The sequence below is a fragment of the Haemaphysalis longicornis genome, unplaced genomic scaffold, assembly GCF_048455015.1.
Source record: "Haemaphysalis longicornis isolate Haplotype H1 unplaced genomic scaffold, Haemaphysalis longicornis Haplotype H1 scaffold_7, whole genome shotgun sequence".
Classification (NCBI taxonomy): Eukaryota; Metazoa; Arthropoda; class Arachnida; order Ixodida; family Ixodidae; genus Haemaphysalis; species Haemaphysalis longicornis.
This window is the reverse complement of record NW_027526422.1, coordinates 16391838-16418618: the sequence shown is the minus strand read 5'-3', so window position 1 is coordinate 16418618 and position 26781 is coordinate 16391838. Positions and strand designations below refer to the sequence as shown.

Sequence of the window (26781 nt, the reverse complement as noted above, 5' to 3'; positions counted from 1 at the left end):
GGGTGAAGTGAAAGGTGGTTGAAACGCGAAGCTCTCTCTGGTCGAAAGGCAATGTCTTCAAAGTCCAAAATCCAAACCGTTACGCCCAAATCTCACTGCAGGAAAGCCAATTTACATAATGAGTCCCCTGAAGACCACAGCAAACGACTGAAGAAAAATCCCGGGGCCATCTCCACTGACGTGAAACCTGGAGAGGGGCGAAGCGTCCAGTGTATAAGTGCATTCTTGGCGCCTTGGCGTTTTTGCCCGCAGAGATGAAACCGTTGGGGGGTAAAGGTATACAAGCTTTGCGGTAAAAGTCTCGCGTTTTTGAAGCACGAAGCGCTCTAGCACGAGCCGTTGGAAGACGAGTGTCCTGGTGTTTTTTAGTACGCGTTACGTTCTAGCGCGGAGCGTAAACGAGTTTCCAGGTGTTTTAGTACCGTGACTACATAAGACGACGCTTACGACGACGACATAAGACGCCGACAGCCCGTGCCCCTAGAAGCTTCGCCCCTTAAAAAAAATTACACCATCTTCCCGTGGGGAACCATGAGGAGGATGCGAAGCATCATGGTGGTTCCGTGTAGGTTCCATTGTGTTGCCGTTATGTTGTTTCATTTATCGGAGCACGAATGGGAACGTAGTGTGAACCCCCATATAGGGACAGAGAAATGTAGAGAAATGTAGAGACAGCGAAGAGACCGACAGCCGCGTCACCTGATGGAACAACTCCTGGTTCTCGTTTTTCTTTATTGCGTGCTCACGCTCCTACTCCGCTGCCCGCCCTCTTCGTCCTCTTCTCTGGTTGAGCTGCAAGGCGCGTGGCGCTTCCCGCCACAGCTTTCCCACGGGAAATTCAACATCCTCCTCTAAAGTTTTGAGTTCGTCGTTTCCGGTGACGTTCAGCTTCGCGTGCCTTCGTTGTATCAGTAGCTTCTTGGCGTAGTTTAAATGAGTGAAGGACATAAGGCGCGTTCGTAGCACATGCTCCCGTCTCGGTTTGTAGCGCAGTGGGAAGAGCGCCACGTACCTCCCGTTGCGGCCAGAGAGTCGTGGGATCGAAACCGGGCGCCGCCCAACTATTTCTTTTTATAGTATACTGCGATGTCAGGTCAAACGCTGACGGAGCTGAAGAGACGCGCGTGCGCAGTAGAGTGCGGACTGCGGGCAACAACAAGGGAGGGAGGGACACAGCCCCGAGAATAAGATGCTTCGCATCTAAAAAAGAAAAAAAAACGCTTCGCGTGATCGGAATCGAACCTGTGTCCCTGGCGTTATGAAGCCGACGTCTATCCGACTGCGGCATACCGACACCGTTGAAGCAGTTTGGATCTTTGACTTTGACTTTGACTCAATTTGCGTGGGACAACGCTTCGCGTTTTATCCATCTTTCTCTTAAGAAACGGACTACTATTTTAGAGAGAACAAAACCAAAGGTGTACTGCATGGTTTCTTTCCTTTTCTTTATTTTTTGCACCAATCAAAGGGAAGACCGGACAATGGATGCTATGAGGAAATGGTTTATGTGAGTATATATAGAGCTTCCAGTCAAATCGAAAACAAATAAGTATTCGCGAAAAATGGACTTCAAGTATCGAATCGAATATCCAACGTTCGGTTAGTGCAGAAAATGATGAGAAAAGGTGAAAAACGTCGAAGACCACGAGTGAGCATAGCATGCCAATTCAGGGATAGAAAACTGCCAGGGATGGCTAATTCTGCGTTTTTGTTTCCTTGGTTTGCAGCGAAGAAACATGTCTAGACGGACACAAGTTTTCGAAGTGCCGAGTGTCTTTTTTTCTTACTTTTTTGCGGCAAAATTATTAGAAGCGGAATTTGCTATCCACATGATGACATTGCTGCTGTCTTCCATACACCGCTGCTTCAAATAGCGAGCCACAAGAGGCGAGAAAAACGTTTAAAAGAACTCCCAAGATGGAATTGTCGGGCAATGCGCGAGCATTCTGTCCAGACGCTATGCTACAAACTGCGTCTCTTTAAAGTCGTCTTCACTACTCTACACAAGTGCGTCGCCGAAAAGACATTTTTTGGTGCAGTATCATCATCATCATCATCATCACCAGCCTATCTACTCCCACTGCAGGGCAAAGGCCTCTCCCATTATTCTCCAATTACCTCGGTCCTGTGCCAACTGTGACCAATTTATCCCCGCAAACTTCTTGATCTCATCTGCCCATCTAACTTTCTGCCGCCCCCTGCAGCGCTTGCCTTCTCTAGGGATCCACTCTGTTACCCTTAATGACCAGCGGTTATCTTGCCTTCGCATTACATGCCCTGCCCAAGTCCATTTCTTCTTCTTAATTTCTACTAATATGTCTTTAACACCAGTTTGCTCCCTGACCCACTCCGCTCTCTTCTTGTCCCTTAATGTTACACCTATCATTTTCCGCTCCATTGCCCGCTGAGTCGTTCTCAATTTAAGTTGAACCCTCTTAGTGAGCCTCCAAGTTTCTGCCCCGTAGGTGAGTACCGGTAAGATGAAGCTGTCATACACTTTCTTCTTCAACGACAATGGTAGGCTGCTATTCATTATCTGAGAATGTCTGCCATATGCACCCCACCCCATTCTGATCCTTCTAATTATCTCTGCCTCATGGTTGGGATCTGGGGTCACAACTTGGCCTAAGTATATATATTCGCTTACCACTTCCACTGCCTCGCCATCTATCTCAAACTGCTGTGCTGTCCCGAGGTTATTGATCATTACTTTAGTTTTCTGCATATTAATTTTCAGGCCCACGGTTCTACTCTGTTCGCCCACTGCGGAAAGCATGCTTTGCAATTCGTCCCCCGAGTTACTTAGCAAGGCAACGTCATCAGCAAATCTGAGGTTACTGAGGTATTCTCCATTAACCCTTACTCCCACCTGTTCCCAATCCAACGTTCTGAATACTTCTTGTAAGCATGCTGTGAATAACATTGGAGAGATTGTGTCTCCTTGTCTGACACCCTTCCTTATAGGTATTTTACTGCTCTCCTTATGGAGGATGATGGTAGCTGTAGCCCCATTATAGATATCCTCTAGTATTCTTACATAATGCTCATCTACCCCCTGGTTCCGTAATGCCTGAATGACTGCTAGGGTTTCGACCGAGTCAAATGCTTTCTCATAATCTATGAAGGCTATATATAGGGGTTGAGTATACTCAGCGCACTTCTCTATCACCTGATTGATCGTGTGAATATGGTCCATTGTTGAATAACCTTTACGGAACCCTGCTTGTTCTTTAGGTTGACTGAAATCTAAGGTTGCAGAAATTCGGTTAGCGATTACCTTGGTAAATACCTTGTAGACGACTGACAGTAAGCTGATCGGCCTGTAGTTTTTCAAGTCCTTCATGTCGCCTTTCTTATGGATTAGGATGATGTTCGCGTTCTTCCAAGATTCCGGTACCATTGCGGTCATTAGGCATTGCGTATACAGGTTTGCCAGTTTTTTAAGTACAATTTCTCCGCCATCCTTCAAGAGGTCTGCTGTTATCTGATCCTCACCAGGTGCTTTGCCCCCTTTGCTTTGCCAGGTGCAGTATCAGCAGTCTGTTATTGAAGTATGAAGGCCCTACACTGTAAAATGATTTACACCTTTTTGTCTATAACTAACACCCTTTCAAAATAAAAACCCAATTTTAAAGGGTGTGATTAGCGACAAAACACCCTGAAGGATGTTTTTTTTTGTTTTGTTAGGGCGTAAGAGTGCAAGTTACAGACAGTGGTTTACGCCATTAAGGGTGTAAATCATTTTACAGCATAGGAATGTTTATTTAACACAGCCATAAGATCTAATGTATCCTTGAAAAAAAAATCACGCCATATCCACGGAATGAATGATGATAAGTGAAGCTGGAGAGGGGGAGATGATCGGTAACCGTAACTCTCCCGTGAAAGTTCGCCCATTACATCATTAAGAAAGACGTAAGACTGTGTGCGTACATTGTACAAATCAACTTTTATTTTCGGAGATGCTCCCAGGCCCAGACCTGGTGAAAGACCCCGCGCCATCGAGGACTACCCCGCACCTCCACCACAATTTGTCACGTAGGATGGGACACAACGGTAAAGAAAGAACTTTTATTTAGGGCGAACTTGTGCCCGAACAAGACGAGAGGAAACGAGCAAAGGTCCTTGCGTCTCGTTCGATCTCCGAGAACGACTGCCTGCGTTCGTGGCGTGATCTCTTGCGTGATCTCCCCCTCGCAGTGCACGTGCGCTCGCGCCTCCGTTGGCGAACACAGACAAGCTCGCGCTCCCGGTGCCGAGTTTGCGCTGCCGGTTGCAGCCGGTTCTTGCGCGTGCAACGCGGCCCACTTTGCGACATCTCCGAAAGCATGCGGCGGTCACGTACCACGAGACACAAGGGATGGACATACCCATGGCTTTAGGAGCTTCGCCCCTAAAATCATGCACCCTTCCGTCAAATCCGTCAAACGACGACGATGGTTGAACGCGAAGCTTTCTCGTGACGGAATATTTGGTTGGCGTCTAAGTTTTCCAAACCGCTTCGACTACGTCGAAATGGAGCAACCGGATAGACGCCGGCTTCATAATGCGAGGTTCCCAGGCTGAATTCCGGCCACCGGAAGCGCTTTTTTAAAGACGATAGTCTTTCTTGGGCTACTTAAACCCAGAAATTTTGGTCTGTCTGTATGTCTGTCTGTCTGTCCGTCTGTCTGTCTGTGACTCGATTCAGCCTCCCGGCCAAAGCAAAACAACGCCTGCGCAATAGTCTTATATAGTCACAGCTAAATCTACCCATGTATGTCCGGTTTAATGTTCATACTTGTCAACATTGTTGAAGAAGAACAAGACATTACGCAAATATGAGACAACAAACCAATACAGAAGTGATATTTGCAGTGTTCCTTTATCAAAAAATCAAACATGCTTGACTTTTGTGAAATTAAATACTTCATCAAGTGCAGAAAAAGAATTCACTCCGCCGTCGCCTGCTATCGCCCGCGCCACTATAGCTTCTGGCGCCATTTTAAGAAATCAACCGGCAACAGTTACGCAAGGTTCCACTAAATAGATTCCACGTTCTGCTTGCAACGCACGTGGAGTACGGAAACGTGGTTCTATAAACGTTGAAGTAGGGCGCCTCGATTAACGCGCGTCTTCGCCGTACGGCAGCGTTCGCATCGAGACAACCGGTTTGGAGCAGTGGAACGCGGGAAATTTAAAATGATTTTAAGCAAACCTTTGGCGTCTTTACCTTGGGAGGAGCGCGACGCAAGAGGAACAACATGAGAGGTGAGCGGGAAAGCGAAGGGAGGCATTTACTTCGCAAAAGCCGATAAAGACTATCGTCTTTTGACGGCATTTGCAACGAAAGGAGCAGATACGCGGCCATTTTTTTTTCTTTTTCACTTCGGCGTTTTCGTGTTACAAGCGGCAACACTAAAGCTTTTTTTACAACCACCCTCTTTTATTCGGCTTCAATACTTCATGCAACTGTATTTGTAGGAAAGACTTTTTTTTTTCTTTCGGGGTAATATACATGGCTTGAACGTGGCGACACAATCGCCCTTTCTGACGCATAGCTGCTGGATATAAGAGCCGGTCGTGAGGTTGACGGCCTTCCATAGTGCCCGCAGCGCGCCAACACAGCAGCTACAGTGATATCAGTGCAAGCCATCTATAAGCAGTCTGATAAGGCCTGAGGACCTTTTATTGAAGAATTTTCTGATCCGCCTTAAGTGTGATACTGGGTTTTACGTGGCAGAGCATCGGGTCCCGGGAGAATGTGCACGCATTAAAAGAATAATTGAAAATACGCTTTAGCAACATAACTGTATGGCTCACGCGTTCCATACTGCCATTGTGCATGCATTTAAATAGAACACAGCCACCCTTGCTTCCTGAAAGCCATCTGTAGTCGCTCTTGGTCCGAACACGTGAAACTTTCTTCACTTAATTAAACCTTTTCTTAACTGGTCAAAAGATTACATGCGTTGGTTTTTGCTACGACAGCGACTGCTTCCATCACTACACCGCAAAGCATTCGGTTCTCGCTTTCTTCCTGTTATTTGGTGAAAAATTAGAGCGCGACAGGAACGACAGACAGGAGACGACGGGAGCGCTTGTCCCGTCGTCTCCCTGTTTGTCTTTGTCCTAGTTGCTTGATTGATTTGATTGATTGTAGGGTTTAACGCGCCGACGCAACGCAGGCAATTAGGCGCGCCGTAGTGGAGGGCTCCGGTTTAATTTCGACCACCTAGGGATCTTTAACGTCCGCCGAAATCTCGTACACACGGGCGTTCTTTCTTTTCGCCTCCATCAGAAAAGCGACCGCCGCGGCCGGGCATCGAACCCGCGACCTCGTGCTCAGCAGCGCAACGCCTTATAGCCAGTGAACCACCGCGGCGGGTCTTTTTATACGTGACTTTGCACGCCAGCAAATTCTCCCCTAGGCCACAAATATGCACCAACTTGCCCAACATAAAGCTAAAGGGCTATAATATAAAATAAAAGCCCACCCCGTACCACATACGTATCACGGGTGACGCCAATTAAAAATAAACAAACTGGACCGAGGTCAACTAGAGTTTTGACGAGAAGGAAATGCCCACCGAAGTGGAAAATAAAAGGGAAAACAGTGTGTTCTACTTCCTGCTCTTATTTCTCCCTCGTGGCAGCTTGCGGTGTTCGTGTACTACGCCTGGACGAAGAAGGAGTTTTCGCCGACGGGAGACGTGCCGGAGGACAGCCCGCTCGTGTACAACCCGCACAAGCGGCAAGAGGCGTGGCGCTTCGTGACCCTCATGTTCGTCCACGTCGGGTCAGTTTCTCTCCCCTTGCACTACGCGAAGGATTTCGTCCGTCATTTGGGTTCACGGAGAAAAGGGCAATTCTTTACGCAAAACAGCTCAGAAAGACGACGTACAGAAAAGAAAACAAGTGCACAGGACGGGCTCTGATGTGCAACTGTATTTTATTTGAAGGAACAGAGTCTGTGACACATGTACATTACGATGGAATCGGAACAAAACTTTAATATAAAAATGATCTGAATAAAAAGATATCTCATACTTGCAAATTGCTAGGACGCACCGAGAAAAGCTTTTTCCTCTTCATTCAACGTAATTGAAGGTTGTTTGACGCACGCGCCGCACTATATTGCAAATATACGCTTCAACCACTTCTCACGTCAGCTGATTTTTGTGCGTAAATCTAATATCGCTACCTCCAAAACACGGTGAGCGGCCTCTCAATCTTCATGTTTCCTAGTTCTTTAGCTTAACTGTGTGTAGTTCGCGTTTAAAATGGCACAGTTGTTATAACGCTATGCCTACCTTTTTATTTAAATCTGTAGGCTGTTTTTATGACAGAATACACATGGTCCCTTTGCGTTCCTTTATGGCCCCTTCGTAAACAGTCTTGCGGGCTTAGTATATGTGTTGTGTGTTGGCAGTAAAAAGGGCTGCCTTCATTAAAATTGTAATCATCCTGAGCATTGGGAGCGCGTGCAGCGCTGCAGCCAGCTCGAAGAACAGGACGCCCTGATTCTCCGGGCGAAGACTGCAGCAACAGCCCGCCCGCGGCCTACCGGAATAGGATGTCCACATTCTTCCTCTTCTCTCGATACACGTTTTCAATAACAGCAACATCTTCACCATGTTGTCGCCTTGTTGCTGTAATTGCTTGTACTCTGATCCTGTTTAATGTCAGGCGGTTCATACTATAATACTATAAACTACCTTTATATCGCTGCTGCGGCTTCCCAAGTAATACTTGAAATACTGAACTTTCACGCACACGTGTTCGGGTATACACATGCACAGCCCAGAAAAATAAATAATGTTTTTAGTGTGCAGCACTTTGGCGCCCGGTACAAGGGTGTGGCGGCGGCGGTGTCCTCGTAACCGAGCGAGCGAACGAGACACCGAATGCATGAAGAAAACAGAGGAGGACCGTCTGGCGAAAGTTTGAGTGGGAGGGCGGCACGCGCAGCTATGGCGTAATCTCCCAGCACGTCGCCCTGGCTCAAAATGTCTCACTGCCTCCCCCTCACACTTTCGCCATGCGTCACCGCCGAAGAGCGCCCTCCCTCCACACTTTCCCCAGACGCTCTTCCTCTCACCCGAACTACGTGATATTTTCGCGGGATGTTCAAACAGGATTTGCAACAACATGCTTGGCGGCAGCGAAGCGCTGCGGGATAACGGCAGAGTAGTACGCGCCGCTGTGCATTCGCTGATCACGTGATCACTTTCTGAGACGCAGCAGATATGCGCCGTGACTGAGGAGACTGCAGTTCGCACTGCGCACAAATTTCGCATTAGGAAGTATAGTAATCGTCATCTGATTTTTCTTTTTTCTTCGCAGCTACATCCACATGTTTTTCAACTTCATCAATCAAATGACCATCGGGGTGCCACTCGAGGCGATCCACAAGTGGTGGAGGATCATGCCTCTCTACCTGGGCGGTGTCGTGTCTGGTATGCACAAAAATACCTTGCCGTCTTTTACCATTCTAGGTGTCTTATTGTGCGCAACTGGAAATCTCTGTCTCTCATTTCAAATGTGATGGCTGAGCAGTACAAGTGCTATAGGTGCTCATTATGGAGCTTTAGTCACGCACTTATCTGAAGCTATTGGCGGTGAGATTTTTGAGTGGCGCCCCCTGGCTCTGACGTCGGCTTAGGGAATCGCGCCGCTGTCGTCTGCTACACTCCGCTTGTGAGGGGCAACAGTGCCTGGGCTAGAAATCGCCCGCTTCGTTGCTTTAGTGCGTTAAAAAGCGTATTTCTAGCGACTCAGCTATTTTGCCAGCTTCTGACGCATCTGAATAATTTGAAGCTGTATCCCCCACAAGTTTGCAACACACGAAGAGATAGAGAACAACTTTCTTCAGATTATCGGTCAGAAGATCGTGTGTAATTCGTTCTTTCTTGCTTATTCGCGAGGATCAGCGATCAGAGCTTCTCGATAAGTATTCAAAATGCGTAGACTTCCCTGCGGTATTTTTGAGATGCTCCTATGAAGACTCAACAGTCTAATACTACGTACCAAGCAGCGGCCTCTACACGCTCATCGCACAGCAGGATCGAAATAAAGCGGCTTTCTTCTGTTTCTTTCGTTGTTGTCTTGTATCGGATTAATGTTTCTTGCTTTTTTTTTCTGCCCAACGCATTGATTTTTCTGCGCCGCCACCAACTTCTTATTAGGAGGTTTCGGGATGTTTGGGAGGCTCACAAAGATCGTGTGGATATTTCCTTCATGTTGTATGGCATCATTCCCTTCTTCACAAATTGACTTTCATTACGGCTGCGTGCAAGAAGGTGCATATCCGCAGCGTGCTTTGTTTATTCACATGCAAATACAATGAGAAGGTTTGTGCTACGCCACCGCGATCGCACCCTAAACAACGTGGTCCACAGTACTCGAAGGCGGCTTTTGTGCTCCGAATTTCTATCGTAATTATATCGTTATCATAACGAACTGACTCTCAACTCGAACAATGATGACATGATTACGGTGTTGAAGGCATGATATACTCGCTAACTAACGTAATAAATAGTATACCTGCATATATTACAAGACTCGAAACCGAAGAAGAATTCCAAGTAGCTCTTTATTGCTTTTCAACCCTTCCAGGCGCGAAGAACAAATCCTATACTACTCTGGATGGCGTTCTATGATTTGAAGAAAATTACTTTTACTTTCTTGTTCTGGACTGAGGACCCGGCCCACTAACCAGATTGATTTAATTGTTAAACAAAGTTTTCGCCTCCTCCCCTTACTCCTCCTCCTCCTCTTGAGTTCAGTTTTCCTATAACGCCTATCCGAATATCGGGAAGATATGGATGTGCAAAATGTTCCGAAATATCCATCCAGGTCTTAACAAACATATATGTGTTACTATAAATTTAACGAAGACGTGACTCGTTTTGCTCAATTAACCTCCATACTGGTTAGATGCCTGGTATAGAATCAGCACGCGCGTATATACACACTGGGTTATTTGGAGCTCAACCTACAGTTTTTGCTGTCTATAGTGCATGTCGGCAAACTTTCATGCCTTGAAAACGTAAAGTGATGTGACAAAACGCGTTCGAGTGTTCGGCAAGGTTGCAAAAACTGTTTTACCTTACATATGATTACCGGGAATCGTAATGCCTTCTGCCAAAGCCGACAGCCCTGAAGGCCTAGAATTTGTTTTGGTCTTCCATTTTCGCTGTTGTCGGTTATTAGCAGCTGACTGTTCCTTTTGTTCGAATGCTTACATGAGAAGCTGACGCCTAGCTTCGACTCTTCGCGCTCCGCACAGGACCGGCTTCGCAAGGAATGGGGTGGCGCCGGCAATGTTTCTCCCGTAGCGGTATCCAAAACTATACTTTAATTGACACCATGAGCTAGTGTATGCGATTTTAAGCCTATTATTATGATAAAAAGTTACCCACACGGCAATTCTGGTGCGGACAAGCATCAGACGTTGACCGAGCGCAAAGAAACAGCAGGGAGAGCGATCCTGAGTGAAGCAGACGACAAATGCGAGAATCCCTAAGCTGACGTCACGGAGGCGCGCTTCGCAGCGCCGCCTGTGTTCGCGCTCACCGCCAATAGATACGAATGTAGTTACTGCGCCTGAAGTCTGGTGTTACCATAATCCGAACACCCCAGTGGTTATTGATTGATTGATTGATTGATTGATTGATTGATTGATTGATTGATTGATTGATTGATTGATTGATTGATTGATTGATTGATTGATTGATTGTGGGGGAATAACCATGGTGCTTGGACCAGCGCAAGGCTGACTTTTGAGTCGACATCTTTGCATTCTGCACTGGCATAAAGTTTGTGCTATTAGATCGCAACATACCAACTCGTTCAAGCTAACCCTCTTATAAGTTTAATTCCCGTTATATTGGGCTAACTGACTTTCTGTGCAGATATTAGAGCGGAAAAGAGGCAATTTGCTGATGTATTTGTTAATTTCTAAGCACGAAAAGCAAATGTCGTTGCCGTATTGCGAAATTTAAAATGTAAAACATCTTGCTTTTGATCGTCAGCGCTTTAGGTTGCACAATATGAACAAGTACCGCCCTGAGCGCGAAAGAAAGGTCATTAAACGGTGTTATTTAACACCAAAACTAACATCGTTGCAAAAATAATCACGTCATAGTTTATCTCTCAGACAGAAGGGCTGGTTTGTGGGCGTTGTACATCAAAAGCAATCAATTATGTGCACTAACAATGGCACACGAAATGAGGCTGCAAAACAACTCCCTCAGCCGCCCTTTGGTGTTCCCGAAACCAACGGCCGAGCGATACCAACGGTCGAGCTGCACGTTACTGTTGTGGGCTGCTAGGTGCAGACGCTTGGCCGGTTCAGCGGACCGGTCGTCATAGTTTGCACGAAATCAGCCTGTGCAACAACATGGCGAAGATTAGCGCACGACACATCCTTCGCTACACCTGGCTTTGGCGGCAGTATAGTGGGGCAATATAGTCGTCTCTTTTAACGCGAAAGCCTCTGTTTCATAGATCTGTTTCATGGAACGCGTGAGTTACAAAAAAAATCGTTGCGAAGTAGACAGAATTGTCCAAAAAGGATTGCATTGCGCGAGCCCGAAAGAGTGAGCCCGGGATCGCGTGCCAGGAACGAGAAACGAAGTGTGGGGGAGGGTCGTGTAAGGGCCCTGAGAAAGGACGCCACAGCGCGCGCCGGAAAAGGGAAGCAGCAGCGCCAAAGGAGGGTACGCCGCGACCTCACGTGCAATACCAGTGACCACGAGAGGCGGAGGTACCGACGGGGGCGAACAGGGGGCTACTGGCGGTGGCTAGCGAGTTTCCTTCGGAGAGTACTGTCCAGGGGGCTGGTCAAGTGGTGACGTGTGCGGCCGCAATGTTCAACAGAAAGTTCAAGAGCAGATCAACAGAAGGTCCAATTAAACGTTCCCCTTAACACGCTTAAAAAGTTCTAAACAACCCCGCAATTTTCTTTAGGCTCCCTGGCGTCATCGCTTGCGGACCCGTACACGGTGGCTGCTGGCGGATCTGGTGGCTTGTACGCCCTCTTCGCTGGACATCTGGCCACGCTCATCTTGGTAGGTTCCGACAAGTTCGAAGCTTCGTGACAAACGTTTTCAGTTGTCCATGAATATCTCCAAGATATTGAAACGTTAGTTAAATTTGGTAGATGTATTGAAGAACACAAATGATACGAAGGATATCCATTAAGTGCGGCATTTACGAAACCCGTCTTAAGCTTCCATTTCTTTCGAATCGGCAAGTTATCTTCCGCCAAAACTGCCGCAAGCTTTCTGCAACAGAACCAGCATTTAAAGAACTTTCAAACCATGTCGAAGCACCCGTGTACTATTTTTAATGAAAGCGTGCCTCGTGTCAGTGTCCCCGCGGCTTATTTGAAGTGCTCTTACCAAAAACGCCGGCGTTGCACGTTCGATGACGGCTTGCTAGTGAAAGTGCTGGCGCCGACCGAAAGATGGAGCCATTTTACCGCGACCCGGCCTGGCCATGGTCAATTTTCGCTTACTCGATGGTTTTCCGACTCCGCCCAGGCAGGCGTTCCCCTCTTGTTGCAATCCTGTCCTTTTCAATCCGACCGAATTCGTTTATTCCCGGGTGAGCATTTGTGTTCGTACGGCACGTAGGTCGCCGTCCATCCATGGTCGCTGTCCCTCGTTCACAAGTTTTGTGTCGTTACCATGCAGTCGTGCGTTGTTATTCATAGATACACAGAAAAACAACGAATGAAACCGACCAGGGAGACATGCGACGAGCCTCCTTAGGAGACAGAGAAGCGCAGAGCGAAAAATGATTTCAAGAGCAGCTTAGAAACAAGGATGACCAGAAATGGGAGGTTAGAGAGTCTTACGACACCTCTACATGAACAGCGTGGAGACATGCAGTGAAGAAAAAGAACCAGAGGGCCTTAGGGCGAATGGTATAGGAATCATAGAAGCAAAGTAGAGATGCCCAAGGCAATACATTGCAAGTGATGAAATCGAAGGCAACTAACAAGACCAAAAAAATCAAGGACAACTAAATATTTCTTATGGGCTGTCAATGCGAAGGCAATTGTCCAACTACTACCGTTACTAGGGAGGTTCCCGTTTGAACCCATTCCCATTTCATCCTTCCCGCGTGTTCCTTCCCTTATCAACCCGGCGCAAAACGACCTTCCCCTTTCTCCATTTCCCATTTCGCCGGTTCCCATTTGAACCTTCTCGTTTGTTCCGTGCCGCTTCAACCCTCTACAAAACGCCCTTCCCGTTCGTATTTTCCCATTTAGCCCATTCCCGGAATAACGAACCCAGTTTCGGCTCGTGTGACTCGGACGGAGGCGTGCGATTTTTGAAATTATAGTTGCGTCCGACTGTATTTTAACCTCATGTTTTGAGTTACGTACGACTTAACCGAAAGTCAAAAATTACTTGCGTCCGCCGTAACCTGGAAATTATATTGAAGTTACGTCAAACGTATTTCACCGTAAACAAACCTTACGGCTGGCGGAACCAAAGTATGCAGACGCCCTATTAACCTTCAACCTTTTTGCAATGGTCCGTTTTACGATACGCGGCGCCAATTAAAAAACAACACGTATATATAGGTTGCTGCGTTACGTCCGACCCGGTACAGCGTTGGTGAATTACAGCTGAAACCACACCCTTCCGTCTGCTTCTGCGTTGGTCGAGCGGTCTGGAACGTGTGGCTCGCATGCGTACTCCGCGGCAGCGGTGATGGTTCCAGACCCTACGGTTGCGTATACGAATGCACATGCACTTATATGCAACACACACACAAAAAGAAAGTGCGAGAATTAACAGAATCCTTTCTGTGGTCGTAGTGCCAGTTTGTAGCGTCCGTAGCTCTTGCCGAGAATGAAGTTGGTTGTTTTAGCAACTGCTACTATTAATTCTTAGGGGTAGTACAGGGCTACTGTTTTATTTCTACGCAGGAAAAAGATCTCGCGAAATATAATTACCAAATTTAACCAACTACAGAAAAAATGTATTTTATGAAAGCGGTAACTATTATGGACCAAGCCAGTGGTACGATTCATTTTAATGTGTGGCTAACGGTCACTTTATATGCAAATGCCTGTAAAAGAATGGTCATGGAAGTCTAAAGCTGGAATTTTTGCTTGGAGGAAATGGTTCGCACACATTTTTCATACCAGCGTTAAGAACACCCCAAGGTGTATTCTCTTCCGTGTACTTTTTACTGATAATACATAGGCGGGCACGCAGTACGTGGAAAAGCAAAAGCAAACATTTAGGTAGTTATCCGTCTATAATAGAGAGTTTTAGCATATCGTTACCGTGTCTGCGTCACCGTTTACCGGGTTACCCATAGCTGGAGTTTCCGTTTGCCGCTGAAAACGGTAGGACACTTCAACACACCGTCTGCGGCTTGCGTAACCCGGCCGCCACGGCGCAAGTAACGACATTTGATGAATTAGTCTCAAAACAAACCACGCATAATTTTGTTGCTCATATCTATTTGCTTTCGTTTAAAGTAGCTTGAATTTTTCACTTTTCGTCGAAGCGTTCACAATAATTGTAGTTGTTTTGAGAATACTGTAGCCATCACCTGCAGAACTTTAAAAAGAAAACATGTCGGTGTCGCCGTCTATTGAGTAGAGTTAGAGTCAAGGTAAAATAGAATTTGCCCCTGCGCTAAATATTTAGGCAAGAAATGAGTAAAATATGTTGTAGTAATTAATCAGTAACTACCTTGCCCAGCACAATTCTGGAGGCTCAAAGTGCACTGTGAGCTCAGAAACTTATTTGAACTATTTGCGGCGGGCGTTTTGGGAACGGGTTGAAACGGGAAGGGTGTTTTGGAACGGGTTGAAACAGAAAGCGGTCAAACGGGAAGGGCGTTTTGGGAACGGGCGCACACGGGACGGGCCAAACGGGAAGGGCGTTTCGGGAATGGGCTCCAGCGGGACGGTTTCAAACGGGAATGGGTTGTTTCGGGCTACACCCCCGTACTACTACTACCACCACCACTACCACCCACCCACCCACCCAAATTTCGCATTAGGGAGTACAGTAATTGTCAGTGCAATTTTCTCATTCATTCACTCGTTCACCCATTCATTCTTGCAGAACTTCAACGAGATGGAGCACCCTTACGCCCGCCTCACCACCCTGCTTCTGGACGCTGGCTTCGACGTCGTCATGGCCGTGTTCACGCGCTACGTGGGCAAAGGCGCCGACGAGCGCGTCAGCTACACCGGGCACATCGCGGGCGCTGCGGCGGGCCTGCTGCTCGGTCTGCCGCTGCTGCGAAACCTGGTCGTGCAGCGCTGGGAGCTCCTCCTCGGCCGAGCGTCCTCCGGCCTCTTCGTGCTGCTCATCGCGGGCGCCATCTTGGCCAATGTGTTTCTCAAGGACCACTTCCCGCCGCAGCAACACGTCTCGGCTAACGCCACCAGCCAAGCTGGACAGGCCCTGCTCAATTCTTTTTTTACGTGAGCGGAAACGGCGACACGCGAGAGCGACGATGCACTCGTCTTCATCATCACAAGGTTTTATCTCGACTGAATATACGACAGCTTGAATGAATTCGAGCACTGCTTTTTTTATTTTGGTTTGCTATCGCTGCGAATTCTTTCCCGAAATTTAGTCCTGCAGCCCATTTGGCTCTCGCAGCGTGGTGTGCTTTATCATTCTTGACGGCATGGGCACAATAAAGGTTTGACCGACTCTCTCTTATTTTCATTCTCGCAAAAACTGAACTCTTTGTCTGCCCTCTTTATTTTGTGAAGACGAGGGAATGGCATGTACCTGAAGCAGCTGTTGCCTACAGCGATTTGTTCCTTGCATAAAGTGCTTTGAATTAGGCTTGCGAAGCCTACAATATGGCCTCGAGGACATACCGTGGCGCCACCTACGAATGACGTCACTTGGATGCCGGTTCGCCTTGTCGTATGCTAGAACACATTTCCTGTGCGTATGCGATCGCGTGTTTTTTTCTTTTTTTTTTGTGGTCACCGTATACGCCCCCCCCCCCCCCCCCTTGTGGATTTGATGCAAATTACCCAAGAAAGTGGTCTGCAGACCGAATAATCCGGGTCAGCAATCAGCGACTCGCTTGTTCCCGCGGCGACATCGCCGCGTTCAGGTAGTTGCTCGTACACAGCCAGCTAACGCCAAGGATGATACAACTGATGCCGAGAAAACTACGCTGCAAATTCATTATGAAATACATGTGACATGACATGTACGAGACTGTGTGTGCAAGGAAACACCTTGTAACAGAGACGGAAACGCGTCGCTCACTTGTGATCTCACCGCGCGTATACTGCTCGCATTGCCTGGTATATGAATGACTACGTGAGAATGGTGATCGGATTGCTTAACCGCACATGCTTAAAAGTGCTGCTACGATCTGCAGTTTGGTGTAAGCAGTGCCTATTTTCCCTAAAATCTTTTTTGTAGTTATGCCCAGAGAGAGAGAGCGAGAGAAACAACATCTTTATTTGGCCTGCGAAAAGGGTTACCTACTACCGCCGGCCTCCTGGGGGGGGGGAGGCAGCGGGTTCGGCCGCTGGCGCTCGATGGCCGCTAGCGCGAGCTGAACGACCTCTCGCGCTGGTTACCGCACTTTCCAGGCGCGGTGGTAGCGGATCCGCGGTTGAGTCCGTTGGTTGGCATTCCCAGAGCATGTGCTTCATGGTAGCTCGGTCGCCGCAGCACACCGCACACGCGTCTGTCTGGTATATCTCAGGGCGCACGTGTTTTGCGAACACCGGCGTCCATATCGCGCGCACCTGTAGTTGGCGTATCAGCACTGCTTCTCCTCGGGTGAGATTTCGGTGCGGTGGCGGGTAGGCTCTCCTGCCCTCCCGATACCAAGCCAGCACCTCCTTGTACGTGTCGATCGGCGTCATTTCGGTGTGATCGTCCTCTTCTTCGCCTTCCGTAGGACGAGGGCTCGGAGCAGCGTCGTGGCTGGTGAGCACGCGCGCTGCTCGGTCTGCCTCCTCGTTACGGTTCGCTCCCGTTCCCACCGGGCCCATGTGCGCCGGGAACCACTTGATGGTCACTGGCATTGTTCGTTGTGGTAGGGCCCCGCACACCCCGGACGCGCACGAGGACACTCTGTTTGTGGCGTAGTTTATGATCGCACTGCGTGAGTCGCTCAGCACTGTCGCACACTTGGGTTAGTCAGGGCAAGCGCGATGGCCAGCTCTTCCGCTTGTCTGGGGTCTTGGGCCCGCACGCTGCCCGCCGTGTACAGCTACCCTGAGGTCGCCGCTATCACGGCCACGGCGTACGTGCCTTGGCGGTTCGGATATGCCGCCGCGTCGACGTAGTAGGCGTTGGTGTCCGCCGCGTGCGTGGCCGTGAGGGCCTTTGCCCTGGCAAGGCAGCGTTCCCGATTCGTCTCTGGATCCATGTGCTTGGGGACTGGCAGAATCTGCATGAGGCCGAGCAGCCCGCGCGGCAGCGACAGCAGCGGCGCCCGGTCCCCCTCCCCCTGCAGCCTCGTTTGGTAGCCTACTCTCTGCAGTATCGATCTGCCGGTCCTAGTCAGTGTTAACCTCGTAAACTGCGCTGTGCGTTGTGCCTCTGCTATTTCGCTCAACGTGTTGTGAACTCCTAACTCTAAGAGCCGCTCCGTGTTGGTGTGTGTGAGTTATGCCCAGATTTGATTAGCGATCACTGCCGTAGCCTGCACTCTGCACGGCTGATATGTTTACTTTTCGCGATAACTTGTCCGCAATGTATGAATGGTATGAACGTGAGTTTACAACGCCTTCGAGCTGGTTTGGACATGGCTATATTCAGTTTTTATTAGGGCCTCGGCGTGGAAATTCATAATTGCAACGTGGGCTTTTGTCTGTTTAAAGTGAGCCTGCCTTTCTGTAGCATCAATTTCGCAACTCACGACTGCTCACAGAAGGCTAGGCTGTGTACGAGGCGAAGCACGTCGTTAATGATTTGGGGTAATAGGGAGTTTTAAAATAAGAGAACCGAGCGTTAGGGATCCCCAAGAAGTTATAGGGGAACTCAAACGCAACACGCGCGCGTGACGAGAGGGTCTTCTTCAACAACTCGTTGCCGGCTTCGGATGCACATAATCGAATGTTGGGAACTTTAGTCTTAGCGCCGCGGCAGATATCTTATCGCCGCTATTGTTACAGTTGCGAATGACAATCCCTAATACAACTTTTCACCGGACTGTCACCCCTTTTCTCGCTTGTGGAACTTTCTATCCGCGCTGATTGCCGTTTAAGCTTGTCAAGATACCTTCCACGACCTCGGGCGATTCTTGCGCGCAGGCATCGCCATCCTTCGGCCACTTGCCACAACGCGTGCGGGACCTCCCCCCACGGCCGGTCGGCGTAGGTCTCGATTCGCTGCAGATATCTGAGAATCGCTTTGAAAACTAATGCTGATGTCACTACCTGGCACAATTTTTCACCACACTAGCATCCACTTTCACCAATGCGGAACTACGTTTCCACGACTTGTGCAATCTTAAAAGGCGGCGACAAGTTGTTGCTGCCGCGACCTTCGTCGGTTCGAGCCGCTCCGTCGGCCGTGCGGGCAAGCACGGCGCGTGGCCTCCGCGATCTGCTGCCGGCGACGCGCCGCGGAGGCCATTCACGGCGCATTGAGTTTCATACAATAATAACTAGAGGGGAAACTGGCGCTATAGTGTCAACGCGAACATGGCAGCGGCGCTTACGCTTCAATGGGAATGATGGGTAGTTCTGGAACCAGATTGCGTAGGACCGAAACGTCAGCCCGGTTGGTGGTACGTTGCCAGCCAAGTGTACCGATGTAGAATGAGATAAGGAGCTATAGCCGATGGAAATGCATCATGTAAACTGAGGCGTAACCAGCAAACTCGCATAAGAGAGGGAAACTCAAAGAATACGAAGCGCTGGTTTCTTTTCTGGCCTGTGTTTGGAGTTCGCGCTTCAGTTTCAATCAGCCATTCGCAGGTCACAAAGGGCAGGTAGTCGTTGCAGAGCAGCGAAAATTAAGAGCCTTCTTGGCGTGCACGGCTTTGCTTTCCCGTATAACGCTGTGTCGCGGTGACCGTTGTCAAGTTATGCTGGGCTGCGTCCGCAGGACAGGGAAGTCGGTGAACGAGCGGGCTACATTGTTGAAGATGCCCTTAAATGAAGCTTCAAGGGCAGCCCGTTCCGTCGAGGTTTGCTTTGCGACTGAATGTATCGGTGCGTGGCGCACTTTGACGGTATCCATGGCCACATAATGGGAGAGGTATACCTGTCGTGGAGGTGGCCACACACATGAGGGTTGAATTGCGGTCGTATACGCGGTGCACATGGTTCACTCCGAAACGGAGAGCCTCAACGCAGGGGAAAACTTCGCACGTTTAGTTGTTTCCTAGCTCCGTGGTGGCTACACCTTGCTTATCTTGAAAGTAAGAAGAACAAATTAGAAAGCATATACCCAGTCGAAAATGACAAAAAAAGTTCCTGTAGTTAGTCATATTTTTGCGTGTCATACTGTCGTCTTGTCGTATTCTTCTGTCGTGGTTCTGGCAGCTGGCTATGTCACGACAGCATGATCGCTGTCGTAGCGACAGACACTTCTGTTGTGACTACAGGAATGTTTGTCGTTGAGAAAATTGGCTTAGTCGTTACGACACAAATGTGTGTCGTAGCAACCGATAGCTTTGTAGTAACAATAAGGTTTCGGTTGTCACAACAAAGTTTTTTGTCATACGATAGGAATTCTTGTTAGGTTTATGCGGTATTCCTGTTGTTATTCCAGACTGGGAGTTATGTAACCAAAGAAGGCTACAGCATGCTCTTTCAGCATGAACTAACTGTAGACAGGCGAAATGAAATAGAAAACAAACTTCCAGTAAGGCACTCAGGCAAAAAAAAAAAAATTACATTCAAACAGACAATGTAGATAATGACTACGCTTTAAACTTTGTCAACATCTCGCATACGAGATGTTGACAAAGACGAGCCTTCACTACCGTAAATGTCCCACGTGCGTCTACCTTAGCCGTGCTATACTACCAAAAAACGTTTGACCTGCGGGTCGGATTACATAGTATACGCCACGGCTGCGCTTTCACAGATATGAACAGAACCGGGGCCTGCAATGTGACCCACGGTATACGCGCACCTTAACCGTTCCTGGAAGCTCGGGCTCGCAGGTGATTCAGGGAAACTTTGTGGAACATTTCACAATGTTTTCAAGCTTCAGACTACCAGCAACTCTTCAATTTTTCTTCTGGCCTACATCTGCCCCTGTGCCATTGGGTCAATCAGGTAATCTGAACATTGAGGCTTCCAATTCCGTGCTAACCGAGGTCTCCTCCCTGGGGCCAGGGTCCTGAAATCCTATAGTTCATTTAAAAAATAGCCGCTTAAAGCCGAAAAGTACTCAAAAGTGTCGTGAATGTGCTCAGAGATCCTTAATTTCTATTGTCTAGAGTACAAATTAGCCACGAACAGACATTGCTACTGAAAGGAAGGCTCCAATGAAAGTGAGAGTAACATTTCTATCTTGGTGGCGAGGTGGCTCACTTCGGGAGGACGGCGAGCCCCACAGGAACTTCTCACTCTCCCACTCTCTCTAACTTCAAGCCATGCAGGCTCACGTTTCTGTGCAATGGACACGGGTAGTAGCCACGTGTTTCTCACTCATTATTTGCAAAACCGTCGCTCGCGGTGAAACGACAGCTCTGCTCACCGAAGAGGCCCCTTCCCGCTCCCGGCGGGTCCGAGCCGCCCAATCAAGCGGAAAGGCCGAGGGAACAAAAGCGGAGGCAGGCAACTATTACCAGATTAAAACTGCCCCGCGGCGAGTAATTAATAGCTCTCCGGGGGATGGGACGACCTCTACACTAGGCGGCCCCCTTTCGGCCCCCGGTGCTGCCGTGGGCTTGCTTCCTTCAGCACGCCATCAGCGTCGGCCTGTCGGTGGCTCCGGCTCAGGTTGGTGCGGGGACTCGCTTTGCCCTTCGAAGGCAGGTCGAAGCGTTGACGCATCGGGTCGGGTCGGAAGCGCGCGCAGAAAGCGAACCACTGTTACTTTGCGCCCACACTGTACTGGCCACTTATGGCATGCAGTAAAGCAAACTTGCGGCACTGGTATGCGTAAAATTCACCTTTGCAACGCTTGTAAGGAAACAAATTAAATTAAGAGGAATTAATATAGGAACGTGCTCAGAACGTGGAGCTTGAGGCCTTTGTCAAGCTGTTTCACAGCTTTTCGCCATGCATGCGCCCATAATTCATTGCTGGACAATAAAGATTTGATTTGATTTAAAAGTTTTGAATATGTTGAGAGGCGATGGTACGGTCGAACCTCTTCATAACGGAGTAGTAGCGGGACAGTAATTTAGTTTTATCAGATATTTGTTGCAACAGTAGAGTAAAAATCGGCTCAAACCAATCGGCAATCTGGCTCCCTCAAAAAACGCTGATACAAACACGAAATATTTTAAGCTTCGGACACACTATAAGCAAGGTAACCATTATTTCAATCTAGATGAACCAGAACATGAAACATCTGACAAAACAAGCTTGCGTTTTAATTTTTTTGAGGAAGGATGCGGTCTTCGTCTGGTGGCTGTTCAGAGCACTGAGCAGCATGAAATTTTTCAGTGTCCACGAACAAAAAGGGTCCTTTCTACTCCTGCAGTTTCGGACGCCGGTAGTTTTAGATGCGACTGCATCTCATTCACTCGCCTTGTCCCTCCATACGGCGTTGTTGTTGTCCGTCCACACCCCTCCCCCATTCTCCTCGCCGCGCGAGCTGCGGTCTCCGCTGCTCACCCCTCTCCTCTCCGATAGCGAACACTCTCTCGCGAGGGGCATTGGATTGGATTGGATTAGCTTGGCTTGGCTTGGATTGGATTTGGATTGGATTGGATTGGATTAAAGTGGATTGTGTTGGATTGTGTTGCGTCATAGCCGCGCCACGTTGTGTCATAGCCGCGGCAGGGGGTTCACGGCACGTTTCACGCGATGGGAGAATCAACCTAACGGAAACAACAACGGAACCCCCTATGCGTCGCATCTACACGGGTTCCCGCGAGGGGAGGTGGGAGAAATTTTTCCAAGTAGCTTCTCAGCCTACTGGCCAATGTTTCTTTGTTATATCCGATATCGCGCGCGGCTCTCACGGTTTCAGTTTCGTTATAAAATAGTAGGTGCCATTGAAATGAAGCGTGATGAACCAAAGTTTGTATTTAGTTTGCTATACCCGGCAATTCGCTATATCAGTATTCGTTATAACGAGGTTTAACTGTAATCGTATGACGGTTACTCGCTTACTTATTTACAAGGTGTTTTATATTCACCCTCCCCCCTTCACCCCCCCTCAGCGCGCATGCACTCACACTCTTTGGTCCACTCCTCACCAGCGGGAAGAGCGCATGACAAGCCATTTCGTCCCACACGGGACCATGATACGGCTACAGAAGAGTTAGAGGGAGTCGGTCTCCTCGATTTGGCCCTTTCGACTGCCCAAGAAATGCCCAATTGAGCAGCTACGCATGATTCTTTTCCTGTAACGGAGGTACGTCTCACTGCTCTGGGACAGTTCTTGGGCACTACAGAGCGACAAAAGGAAAAGACCTAATGACGAGCCATTCTACCCTAACTTAGCCTACACATCCACCGCTGTCTCCGCCCCGTTGAGCTGCAGTGTAGTTGCATTTCGCTCTCCTCGTTTCCGCCCTTCACACCGAAAAGCGGGCTGATCCAACACTGCGGCTATTTTTAAATTACACTGGCTACAGTGTTCTCACCATGACGAGCCTACACTCACGGTACACCCGTGTATACGCTACTGAAAAACTTCCCTGCTGTCGCTCATGACACGTGGGAAGGTGATCCCATTTGTAAGTCCAGAGCATGCCCACGTTTCGAGTTAACCGCAGGTTAGTGGGGAGCATTTCGTTACGATGGTGATGCGGAGAAATCTTTGCCAGGAGCCTACTATTTATTGCAAAAATAAGCGCTGCGGACAGGACCAGTCGGGACTCGGTCGCGCTGTTCAGATGTAACCCTAAATCCCTACAGACTCGCCCAACTTTTCACTCTCTAGCCGTGCTATATCCTGTGATAAACAAGGGGGAGCTCAGGCTAGGCTAGTGTCATGGTGCGATGTCGGCCGCAGCTGACAGTGAGCCATGATTGGAACGGCCGGCGGCGCCTTCAAAGCAGCCACGTCAAAGTGGTGCCGAGGCGTGACTCCGGGCGAAAGCGGCTCCCTGCTTCGGCGGCACGCTTGGTGCGCGTGGCTGCCTCACTTTCGCTCCCGCCACCGCTGCACCAATTGGCCGCGAATAAGCGGCCGATGGCGAGCTGTCACGTTCTGCCGAACGCCGCTGGCCGCGTCCTCCCGCCTTCGCGGGTTGCAATCGCTTGGCCTGTAGGCGCCGCTAATTGCCACCGCCGCAACCACCACCGAACAGGTCATTTTGGCCCAGCTGTAGCAAAAGACGCCCCCGTCTTCGTGAAGGCGATAAGTGAAAAATTAGTTATTCCGCGTCTTCATCGCTGCCGAGAAACGATTTTCGGTCTCGTTGAAGACACGCTTATTTGCTTCTTCGCGTGCAGCTATTGCGAGTTGTCCGCGTCTGGATGAAGGCTTCCTTTGTTTGGGCAGAAAAAGACTATACGTACATCTGCCCTCCTTTAAAGTGCGCTCGCTGACTGCACATACCGTGAGCAAACTATTGTGTTCTTGTCATCGGAAATACGACAAACAGATTTTGGGGCAGACGATTTCTCTCATTCACAGAGCCTTTAATTTAGTTTACCGAAGCTGATGGCCCTGGTGGTACCGAGTGGATGTAACTATAGCGAGCAACGAAGTCCCTATGGTGACCTAGCAGTTTTACGCGGAGCTAATAATCGGATAAATAAAACGCGGTGGAAGATGCGCGTGTTTGATGTAGCCAAATGAGTCAGACGCAGCAACAAGAGGTTACCGATATGGTAGTTACCCTGGTTAACTAACATGATATTTTACTTAAATGCTGCTAAAGACACGTTTCAGGGGAGAAGACAAAGGCTGTCCTAATCACTGATGAGTAAGGTTAGTAGCAGAAGGGTTGCAAGCTGGGCTAGCTGAAAAGACGTATTTTTGGATGAAACTAGCGCGAACTGAAACAAATGCAAAGGAAGTAGAGGTATGTCTTTCCAACTAGCCCAGTTTGCAACCCTTTTGCAGTTAATTTCAGTTACCCGTGGCTGTCCCTGTGTTCCACTTCCTTCCTCTTTGTTTAAATTCGCGCTGGTTTTATGCAGAAGAATAAGAAGGTTAGACGCTCTGCAACGCAGTAGTACTGCTTCTAGGCGCCTTGGCGTTTTTGCCTACGGAGATGAAACCGTTGGGCTATAGAGGTATACAGCTTTGCTGTAAAAGTCTCGTGTCTTTGAAACACGAAGTGTTTTAGCGCGAGACATTGGAAAATAAATGTCCCGGTGTGTTTTTTAGTACACGTTTTTTCCCACGGAGATGAAACGTTCTAGCACGAAGCGTTGAAAAACGAGTCTTCCGACGACAAAGACAGGAGACGCCGACAGCCCGAGCCTCTAACATATTTACTCCAGCCTGTTCAGGCACCGATACAAACGCCACAATCGCTGATTCGCTCCGATGGTCGAGCAGGGATCGGCTGGTGTCTTACAGGAACATTAAAAATCATTACCGTCTGGGACGGGCCCGCTTTCCCCTCTCGCCCATCACTGAATAAGAGGCAATCCTAGATATGAATTCGTATCCAAACCCGGTTACGCATAGCTACCCCTACCAAGGGTAATATTTTGACAAATGCCACAAAGGTAAAGATTGGGCCTACCTAGCACATAGTAACTTACGGGTATGCCCGAAGGCAGCTACACCATTGCGCAGAATCACTCAGGAAGAGCAAGGGGAGACTGTGTTACTCAGCTCCGACCAAGGATCAAATCTAGGCCATCCAGCTGTTCGAGGATGGTCGAGCATGATTCCAAGGGCCCTTGTCCGACGCTAAGGATCACCAGTTTCTCCCAATAAACTTATTCTCTCTGCGGCTCTCGTAACAATATAATGCACGTAGGCGGGAGGAAAAGTCCCCGTTGCATGGCGTGCAGTGAGCAGAGAAGCAGTAGTTTTCGCTGCGTGGTAGGGACAAACAGGCGTCACACTCATTTATTTAAATGATCGCATTGAAGCACAACTGCACTTGGTTGGAAACATACAAGATCATCATCAACATGCCCGTGATAGTTGCGTCGCTTTGCGGAGTGATATTTAGGTGTCGCTACCACAGCCGCGAGAGCAGCAGTTGGTTCTAGTAAGGCACGACCGGCTAAAGGAACGACGGGGAGGATCGAGGATCATTTGAGAGTCCAGCGGCTGGCTCGCCACGGCCGCACGCACAGGTCGTCCAGACGCGGTTTGTGAGGCTTTACTGCAGCACTCGGCAGCACGCGGCTGACGCGTGTTCCCGCGGTCATCGCCGAGGTAAACGCAGCAATGATGCAGCTGCCGGCGTCGGCTGTTCGCTCGTGCAACGCCCATGGTCTTCGGGAGGCCAAACGATCGGGTGAACGCCGCAGACCTGCAATCTCGAGCAGCGATTCACGGCAATCAGTCGGGTGTGCTGGGTCACGCCTGTGTACGGCTAGCATCACTAACCAGTGCTTTGAATGTCTTCATCATATGTGGGCAGAAACAGCTGCCGGACCTATGCGCACTTAGTGTGCGCTGAAAGTTGTACCTGTTGACGTTTCCCGTGAGCTGTTGAGTTTGCCCTGCTTTCGACGAAGAGCGCAAAGCCTCGACAGCTAGTGGCGCTTCGGTAGCGGAGATTCTGTTGCTCAGCGCCTCCTAGGCTACACTTGATTTAATTTTGATTTGGAACACACCTATAAAACATCCGGACAGTCGGCAACGTCGTAGTTATAGCTTGGAGTGCACAGTTTCGTACTTGTAAATAAAACATAACGCCAAAAAGGGGCTTCAAGAACATAAAAACGAGATACGACCACAACTGCAAGATTTGTGGACATGGCGGAGTTCACGCTGATTAGTAAAAAAAAAAGCTTTTGAACTTTCTACAGCGTGCTCTTGCGTAATTTGTGGCCTAGGTGAGAATTAGCCCGTGTGCAAAGTCACGTTTAAAAGGCTATTCTACAAGGTGCCATAGAGATAGAAGCTATCCGGCATAACTCTACGGACCGCACATTTTGCCGACCAATTGCCCCCAAATTCTAGAACGCCTTGAAAAGTACGTGAAAAGTGTTATCACACCAGTTAATATATTGCTGAACGTGGGATATGCTCTATAGAGAAGGGTTCCACTAGGGTTCCAGCAAAACGCACCAGAATGCACGAAATTGCTTAGTATGAGACAATGACGAAAATGTTAGCACTTGAGCAGTTGGACCGGTCGTACAGAGATTGTGTTCATGTGTTCACGGACGGATCTGTCGACAGAGAAGCCGATACCAGCGCAGCGGCCTTTGTGATTCCCGGCATGAACGTTTCCTGGGCGGCTCGCATTGACCAGCTGACGTCATCAACAACGGCAGAGTGCATAGCGATCGAGGCGGCCTTGAAAAAGATCAAATTGCTTCGGGTGCAGCATGCGGTAATTCTAACGGATTCCAAGTCGGCCCTACAACTCTTGCAGCTTGGATTTGCAGCAGATAAAATTTGCCAACGCTCCCTGCGTCTTCTTCAGCAGATAAAGGAAAAATTCCCCCGCATTTCCCCGAGGGGGAGAATGTGAAAGTGCGAATGCACGGTTGTCGGCCCGCTTGCGGCGCTTGCGCTCGGCCCCCGCAGCCCACCGCCTCGC

At 49.0% G+C, this 26781-nt stretch overlaps 1 protein-coding gene across 1 annotated transcript in view; it reads left to right on the top strand.

Moving 5' to 3' along the window:
- LOC144145091 (uncharacterized) overlaps positions 1-15624 on the top strand; it is a 28395-nt gene extending 12771 nt beyond the window's left edge. The window contains exons 5-8 of the mRNA XM_077676582.1: positions 6636-6778; positions 8326-8438; positions 11953-12053; positions 15084-15624. Coding sequence (XP_077532708.1) covers positions 6636-6778; positions 8326-8438; positions 11953-12053; positions 15084-15452 — 726 coding nt within the window. The 3' untranslated portion in view covers positions 15453-15624. The remainder of the gene's footprint in view (positions 1-6635; positions 6779-8325; positions 8439-11952; positions 12054-15083) is intronic.
- The last annotated feature ends 11157 nt before the right edge of the window (positions 15625-26781 follow it).